General features: G+C 35.8%; 1 protein-coding gene across 1 annotated transcript; it reads right to left on the bottom strand.

Annotated features, from left to right (window-relative positions):
• Nucleotides 1-279: 279 nt before the first annotated feature.
• Nucleotides 280-8,879, bottom strand: LOC139691755 (partitioning defective 6 homolog gamma-like). Its single transcript, XM_071589604.1, has 3 exons — nt 8,698-8,879; nt 5,667-5,948; nt 280-3,030 (listed from the first exon to the last, which is right to left on the bottom strand). The coding sequence occupies exons 1-3, from the start codon at nt 8,857-8,859 to the stop codon at nt 2,545-2,547; spliced, it is 930 nt and encodes a 309-aa protein (XP_071445705.1). The 5' UTR covers nt 8,860-8,879; the 3' UTR covers nt 280-2,544.
• Nucleotides 8,880-9,368: the final 489 nt, after the last annotated feature.

Here is a 9,368-nt window from a genome sequence, read left to right as displayed (position 1 = left end):
AGACTTAATTTTTGCCGAATTTTGTTTTTTGGAATTAGATCAGAAATCCTATTGGTGCAGAAGAAAGAAGGTTTTGAAGGCATTGAAATAAAAATAACAATCATAAAATTAAATATCACCCACAGTTCCTACTTTGAAGAATATTTGGTGGCCATTCCTTATCACTACATCTCAATTTAATGAAGATATATGTGCTCCATATACCCACAAAATTCACAATCAAAAAATGATATCAATCTTTGTTTTTATTTTTTAAAAAATTATTAATTTATTTATTCACGTACATAAACATTTTATCATATAAGAATATCTTCCATGACATAACATCTGCTTGTTTCCCAAACAGTAAAGTCAATTCATCACCATTTTACCAATAATGTAATAATACATAAAAGCCAACCATTTCTATATAATCATATACATATGTATGCATTGCATAATTTAATAACTGCTGGCCATATAATAAAACGTTTTTTTCAATTTCAGAAATTCATCATATCATTAAAATGGATGACTGAATTGTAAAAAAATCAATAAAAGAATTAAAAAAATGCTAAAAATGTCATTGAAACCAATGATTAAAATGTATCTTTAGAGGAATGTTAGTATCAATACTTTTCATGTATGATAGAGTGTATTTAAATATTTCTGATTTTCTAAGAAGTACACAATATCTTCAATTATCATGAAGCCAATGATATTCTCCTTGGATCCACAAATAAGTACACAGCAAATTTGTAACATCAGCTGCAAATGTAATACCTGACGACTTGATGATTTTTCAAGACATGGAAAAATACAGAGCAAATTATTTTAGACCTACCAAATTTTTTTTAGGCAACTTGGGTCCAAAAAATACCTGATTCCAAATGTAAATAGAGGCTTTATTCCTTAAGAGAGGTAAACGATAAGATACTACAAGTATAACCACTTCAAAGAAATTTCACAATGATTACCCAATTTTATGCCTTGTAATTTACAAGGCTCAAATGATTGTATCTGATATGAAAGATAATTCAAGCTGCAATTAACACAATAATGGGATTTCCCTTGCCAAAAAAAATAAGCCAAAAAACATCCTATCACTCATGATACAGAGAACTGGAATTACAAAAAAAAACAAAAAAACATGGTGACATATTACTCCAAAGTTATATGCAGATTAATGAGATATGGAGGGAATGTTATGAAAGGCACTAAATATGTTAAGTTCAGGCCTTAAAAAAGTACAATCAGCACATACAAAACACCGAAAAAATCTGCCAACATCATCTTAAAATCTGAAGAAATATCAACAGTTACCTCCTGGAAATGATTAATAATACATATAATTGATTTTACAATATATCAAAGGCACCAGGAGCTTTATCAGCCTTAGCTACTTCAAAATTAGAATAGAAAATACAAATTTATATTCAATGGAATGTTTGCCCTTGTGTCCAAGTACACAATCCTAATGATTTCCACTTTCAATGGAAGTCTACACATACTGACACAACACATTCAGCAACTTACAACTTTATATACATGGGAATGTGAGATAGCACAATTTTCCAAGAAGGCAATTAAAATGTCTGAATACTATTTAGATGTAAGTACATATTGCTATCACTTAGATATTACGGCCATTGGCATATATCACACTCACCTACCCCCATAATGCAAATGGATCACCGTGAAAGGTCTTTGCTGCTTACATATTTCCCACATTAAAGCAGGGATTGTTAATACTTCAATCCAAATGAAAAAATATGCAAAGTAATGCTCCACAGCTCCTCCTCCAGACATTATTTCCTTTTAAGTAGCTTATTGCTCACTCAATTGCACATCACTGTCAACCCTCTAAGGGACAGTCTTCATGGATTCAATACATACGATAAACTCATTTAAAATTTATTAAACACCATTCCTAGTCTTTATGACAGTGACTCACTAAAATTTCTCAATCCTGAAGAGATGTTTCACCCAAGAACCTATCTTAAGACTGAAACATCAACAAAAATTCATTCCTGAACCGAAAAAAAGTCCTTGAAGTCAATTTTAGGCAACAATCTGGGAAGATACCACAGTCCGTGACATTACTAAACAGACATCCCTCCATAGATTAATTCTTTCAAGATGATGTGGATGAAACTGAGAAATTAAACGATAATTAATGATTTTTTCCTGATTGCAACATAGCTGCCATGGAAACAGAAGCATAACAGATGAAATTACTGCATGTTTAGATATTTTAACAAATGATGGCTGCCAATGAAGTCCGGAACACTTCCATAGACAAATGAATGAAGCATGATCAATCCGATTTGATGGATGTATCTCACTAAATAGAAATGACAAACAAAAGGACCGCCTTGGGGAGACTAGTGAGAGGCTTGGGAGCAGCTTGGACTGAGATGACGACAATCGCACGTCAACGAGGAGAGTTTGTGTGCCGAGATGTGGGGGGTGGTGAGGGCATGGGAAGAGGACAGGGAAACACAAACACACACCCCTTCTTTCCTTTCCCTTTTGGATATTTTAGCCCGAGGTGGCTGACCACAGTCACAGGTGCAGGATACCCTCTTGCTCCGAGGACAATCCGCTATCCTCTGCACCACTCCCGACCCCAGTGGGGATCGCTGGGGCCTTCCTGGCATGTGGAGCAGGTCGCTTCGGTGGTGGTGGGGGGGGTGGGTGGCGAACTGTGGGGGGTGGGGGCGGTGGGGAATCCTCGACCATCTCTGACAGTATGGGGCCCCCTCCTTCCTCTGCCCCTCCACTCATACTGCTCTCATCCAGGGTCACTCCCGTCAAGTCTAGAATCTCGTCACGGTCAAAGTGGTCCTCATCATCCTCATCTGCTTCCTCCGAGACGGTGGTGGCCGTGCCAGTACCAGCTGTGCCACCTGATTGAGTTGACGCTGAAGAGAGTTGGGAGTTGCGAGAGAAAGACCCACGTCTTGGAGCCCTGGGTCCCATTGTTCGCTGATTGGCTGGCTTCACAGTGATGATTAGGTTGGAGCTGTTGGCGACCATCATATCTGTAACCTGAAATATAAAATGCATAATTTAGTACATAACTGCCCTAATTGGTCAAGGGTTAATTTTTAAGTTAATATTCTACATTGTGAACCATAAGTCCCTTTCAAATTTCAGCATTAATTTTTCGAATTGCAGCAGTGGATCAAAGCATTTTCAAAAATTATTTGTTTCCTAATTTTTCTTTTCGAAAGGCTAAACTAAGTTCCAATGGTTTTGTCACAATCACCCTCCTAACACCAACACGAAACATCATAGCATGGCCACCTACGGTGAAATTAAATTATTATTAAAACTGAAAAAAAGACTGGGGTAGGCAAAAAAAGCGTTAACTATTTGGCAGAAAACAATCTGGTATTTTACTGGATGGTAGTAGCAGCAATGCATTTCAAAACCACCAACCACTTTCCTTTGCTATCCTTAAACTAAATATTAATTCTGATCCATCAATTTCTCAAACTAGTCATTCTCTTCACTTTTTCATTGCTTGAAATATAAGTACATTATCATTTACAAACTCAGTAAAGAATTGCAGGGTTTCAAAAATGTGTTGGGATACTTGACTTATCTCATCTCCTAAAACTCAACGTTATTATTAACATTCTACCATTAAATGAAGAATACAATGTATCTTTCCACTGCCCTTTATTCATGTACTACTAGTTCCAACGCTCAAGCATCATCAACAGGTACCCGATACCAAAGGTACCTGATGATGACGCTTGAGCATTGAAACTAGTTGTACATGAATAAAGGACAGTGGAAAGATATTCTTCATTTAATGCACATGAATTTCTACAAATTTAAGCCGGGAACAACTGAACATTCTACCAGTTTAATGGGCTCAATCACTAGAGACAGTTTTATTTCAAAGCTACGTCTAACATGACACCAAAAACCCTTTAACCTCATGTCACATATTACAACGACATACTTTCTATCACTCTATCCTATCAATCCACCTAATATAATTCTTCTTTTTCTCCATCTACCCCACTTTCCCAGCATGCTCCCCTCCTACCTTCTCTCTTTCCATGTTCTAGAACTTCATTATTTGTTTTCTTTGGCATAATTTTATTTTTACTACTCTTAGCCACATTTCATAAGCCTCCATAATCTATGCTTATCCTCTCACCTAAAAAACCAAGTCTATGAGCCATTCAAAAACTACAATCCACATTAGAGCTTTCATTAGTCTTTACTTTACATCTTTACTTATAGACTCCATTCTCTTGGTAAAAACATTTTAAAGCAACTCTTCTTTAAAGTCTATAATACTTTTCTCACCTTCTTCTAATGAACTTCCTAAATAGTTGAAACCATCTACCAACTCTAGTTTATGCCCATAGACTTTTAATTTTATATTAGCCTTACTTTTTATAGAGAACCTCATTGAGAACCTTTCCTTCTAATGATTAAGGTCACTACCAACTTATGAAGAACTTGTATGAATACAAATAGGTTACTAATTTACTTGATGAGTAGCCAAAAACTGTGTTGTAATATGACTTTTTCATTAGTGTTGTTCAACAACTGAATACTTTCACATAGAGGTGCTTCAATGTTTTACCTCAGTACGAACAGTTTCCACAAAGTAACACCCGAAACTACCCTGCTAAGTGAATTTACCTTTTTTTACTACCATGTTATTAACAGCTGATTCAACTGAAAATGAGTTTTAGCTGCATTTGAAATTTTCAGGGAAAAATATTTCCATAGCAAACACTACTAATACAATAGAATGAAATATTGTATTGTACTGCAGAGTCATTAACAAATGACAGAGAAATCAATTTTTTCTTATGTGCTACAGATAATGAGCTTTTATGACAGTAACACCCAATATTTGAATGGAATGCCGAGCCTGAGTACCATTTTTCCTTAATGTCACGGCATAAAACCATGAAAACATCTTAGAACTCCAAGAAAACACTTTGTTCAATATTGTCTCATGTGATGTTACATGCAGTGGGATGTTGAAGACTGTGATAGAGGGGAGAATGTTGGGCAAACGAGGAAAGGGAAGGAACAGGATAGGGATGTTGGACGGGATGAAGGGAGGAAGAAAATACTCAGGGATGAAGGGGGACCTGATGTAGATGTTTTGCTAGGATCACAAAATATTTATTTAGGAGCTTTGTCCATCCAAAAACCTGCCTTAACCGGTAGATTACCTAATAATAATAGTAATGATATTACATACTATCACAAAAATATCACATATATGCTAATTTAATCAGGTCAGTCAAATGTAGATTGATTATACACTTAGGCAGGATTACATTGGGACTTAAAAAGCAATTCTATACAACCCTGGCTACCACAGGGCCCTTCCTGTTCCTCAGTTTAAGAAATTACTGGAATAACTAACAAGCTACCACTGAATTTCACTGCTTAGATCATAATTTAAGATAACGAACCAGTATATAAGTGTGAACTATATTTAAACATTAGGAGGAGTTGGACAATGTTGCCATGGCCAACAGAAGATACTGTAAGACTACCCAATCCCTTATCCGATTGAATAATCCCTCTTGAACTTCCACCTTATCAATGATGAACACACAATCAAAGATCCAAAAAGTTTCAAGCATATTATTGCCGAGCCTTAACAATTTTCTAAAAATGAAGCATCCAAGTCTGACCTGATCCAACGTCTTCCCAGCAACTTCAATTCCATTGACTTCTAGAACTTCATCATTGACTGCGAGTAGACCAGTGCTTTCAGCCAGCCCTCCAGGCACAAGGCGGGAGATGAAAATCCCAGGAACCTTCTCCAAGCCTCCCCCACCACCAGGCCCCGGCGCAACCCTCACGCTGGTGCCATCACGAATGTAAAATCCTAATGGCTTGTCTGAGCCATGTTTTAATAGACGTACTCTTCGACAGGTCTCAGGCACAAGATCAACGTCTATTATGGCCGATACCTATGATCAAAAAAATAAAAGTGGATATAATTGTCAGATCGTGAACCTTTAGTTATACCATTTCAATCAAAATTCATCAATTTCACATTTAATATTGGAATATAAAGTAATATATGTATAATATTGCCTTAATATATAAAGATACTCAGTGTTCTTTTTCAGAATCATATTATTTCAGCCACAGAATTACACTGAACAGTGTTGGATGCATCATAAGAAATGAACCGCAAGAATTTTCTTCTGCTCAGCATTTTAACTTCATCCAATATATTTTGCAATGCAAAAAATGATTCCAAAATGTTTTAAAGATCCCTTCAATGCCATTGGGTTATTAATATTCATATCCACACTGCAGACTCACAGATTAGCTGGGCAACATTGTAAATCCACCAGATTTAATTTCAGATTAAACACAAAATCTTTCCGATCAAGAACCAATAATAGTGAATCAAGTTCAACAGGTAATATCATTGCACCTTATTAAGATACTGGAAATGAAGATATTTAGGATCCAATTAAAGGGCTGAAATAGACACTTGGAAGCAAAGTCCAACTGTTACAACAATTTAATAATATTAAATTATCAACCTGAATTGAAGAAGCTAATGAAAACATCAAAGAATGTGGACAAGTGTAAAAAATAATTGAATAACATCAATCTTCTTAACATTTGCTGGTAAATTCCAAAGACTCTGCAGGAGATGCCGCACAGGGACATTTAACGGAGTCATCTGCTAATATGCATTTCAATGCAACAATTTCAGGATATAAAAATCATTTGCCGGTCAAAGCATATTGGCGGATGACTCCGTTATAAGTCCCTGTGCGGCATCTCCCATACTTTGACTGTGTTGGTTAAACACTTTCGGGATACGTGAACTGTTCCACCCGCTCTAGTTTTTGCCCTCCTACTTTAATGTTTAGCTTACCCTTTTTCTTTCTACAAAATCGCATAACCTTTTTTTTATTAATATTGATTTTCATCCCATATCTGTCTCTCTAAATTTCCAATTCTCTCAGCAATGCTTGCAGCCCCTTGGCTGACTGACAAACTAAAGCTTGGTCATCAGCAAACCTACCTGATTTTACGAATTCCCCGCCCACTTTCATTCCTACCTCCAGTTCTTCCCACGCCTCTTTAATCATTTCCTCTACATACAGGTTGAACAACAATGGTGATAATGGGCAACAATGCCTTACACCTCTTCCTAACACTGCCCATCCGGACTCCCCGTTCCCCACTCGCACCTGAGCAGTCTGAGACATGTACAGGTCGCGGATTAGCCTCCTTTCCCTCCAACCTATTCCTATTTTCTGCAATATACTCATTGGTTTTCCCCAATTCACTCCATCAAATGCTTTCGCGAAATCTACGAAACAGGCAAATACCTGCTGGTTGTATTCCATATTCCTCTTGATTAATAATTCCACAACAGTACAACTGGACTATTGGGAAGAACAGAAGTTTCAAAATTTACTGAGTTAGCATTAGAATTAACCTAAAAAAGATAAAGGTGCATGAATTGACATGCATTGAAGACACAAAGCATAGGGAATGAGTATGAACTGGGCACTTTCATCAATTTAAATTGACCAAAACCTGTTGCTTGTTGAAAAATTTGAATTAATTCAAAAGCAAATTATATTGTTTTCATTAATTACTACGTATTAAGAGTACCACTGAACCATTTTAATAAAAAACAAACTAAATTAATAAAAAATTGTATAATCACAAGAAACCACAATAATACATAAAATCATAGCCTATCCTTGAACATATCCAAAGAACTTGTTTTCGAAAGAGGCACTTACAATTAGCAAAGAGATGCAATGGAATAATGATATGTCAAAAAGACTTCAGATGAAAGCCCATGTTTTCATAAATCAAAAGAACTAATAGCATCTCTAAAAAAACCTCTCGCCCCTAGATAAAACTAAAAATAACAAACATCTGAGAAAAATAACTATAAGAATGGCTTAAACAGCTTCAATAGAATGACTTGTCAAATTTAGCAAGGGTGATGGTGTAAGACTATTCATGTAATTTCAAATTTTTAGTTTACCCTTCACCAAAATATGAGTATCAACTAAATAATTAAATAATTAAATAATTCTACTATCATAGCACCCTTCAAACTTCATCAGTCAGTAGTGAGCAAAGTGAAATGAAAACGTGAGTGAATCCTAAGACTTCCTTATTCTTATATTGAGAAAGGATAATTAAAAGAGAAATTAATCGAGGAACTTAAGTTTTTTAGACACTGAAAAAGCTGAATGATCCTCATATGTGCTTTATGATATGGTCTGAATTGAAAGTACCTCCCAAAAAATATACATGATGCCAATAATTTTCCTACTCATAAAACATTTTTGCACACATTAAAGAAACTAATTGGTGACCTTAAAATAATACATCTTTTCACATGCTATATTTTAATTGAGAATTTCAAAATAACCCATAGAACACAGGTTTCCCAAAGATATCAAATCATTTTGAACAAAAAAGCTGGTCTGAATTGCATTAGATCTGGACAATATTTGGCAGTGGGTAGTGTTCATCATGATTACAAAAATACTTCCTGTAAAAATTTCCACATTGCATATTCTTAAACCTTATCCAATTATTTTAGAGAAAATCATAGAGATGCGATTGGAATTCAACCTACGATCTCCAAGTTTTCTTACTAAGCATTCAAAGAAAATGCATTCCAGTACACATTATAAAGAGTGCATGTAGGGCAATTCATACCTGTCTGAAGTCGTGGGGGTTGGAGATGCTCAGGTGATGACCATGGTGACCAAGGGGGTGGTGGGTGAGAAGGCCTTTGGAGAGGAGACCCCTGGGCACCGTGCCGTGACCACCACTACCCAGCTGCAGTAATGATGATATGAGTGTCCTCTGTGGCTTCATAGTTCCATAACCATTAAGCTCCTCCAGGCTCTCCCCTGATAAAAATATCCAGAATTGGAGCATGTTAATTTTTTAAGCCTTGCCAAAGGATTAATACTTATCATAATTTGCTAACTAAGTCATTATCAGCAGCCATTGTAATAGCAAATCAGAAGCATTTGATTCTCTTTTTAACTAGATGATTGTAATCTCATAATCCAGTTTGATGACATTCATTTGGATTGGTGCGAGAAAACAATCATGAAATAGAAATATATCTTTTCTATTTTAAGATTGGAAGGTAGAAAATATTTTTAAAACAGCATTCAACAACAAATGTCTCTCTATTAGGAATTAAAAATATGTTGTAAATATTACGAGAAGTTATAATATAAATATTAGAGAACACCAGGTAGACTTGAAGCTGGTTGGTGGTAGTAGAAGTTCTGGGCCAACAACAGATATTACTAACTTGTGGCTTCATCCCTCGCATTAAACACATGGATTAATGTGCACCAAAATATGCCAAA

Source organism: Hetaerina americana, unplaced genomic scaffold, assembly GCF_022747635.1.
Source record: "Hetaerina americana unplaced genomic scaffold, ioHetAmer1.1.p SCAF_392, whole genome shotgun sequence".
NCBI lineage: Eukaryota > Metazoa > Arthropoda > Insecta > Odonata > Calopterygidae > Hetaerina > Hetaerina americana.
Note: the sequence above shows the minus strand (reverse complement) of the source record. Positions and strands in the feature narration are given on the sequence as shown.

Bases quoted from the DNA above. Each gene is read 5' to 3' on its own strand.
- LOC139691755 (XM_071589604.1), bottom strand. From the start codon at position 8,859: ATGAAGCCACAGAGGACACTCATATCATCATTACTGCAGCTGGGTAGT. The intron at 5,949-8,697 runs GTATGAATTGCC...TTTTGATCATAG, and splicing joins ACCCCCACGACTTCAGACAG to GTATCGGCCATAATAGACGT. The intron at 3,031-5,666 runs GTCAGACTTGGA...TTTATATTTCAG, and splicing joins CTGGGAAGACGTTGGATCAG to GTTACAGATATGATGGTCGC.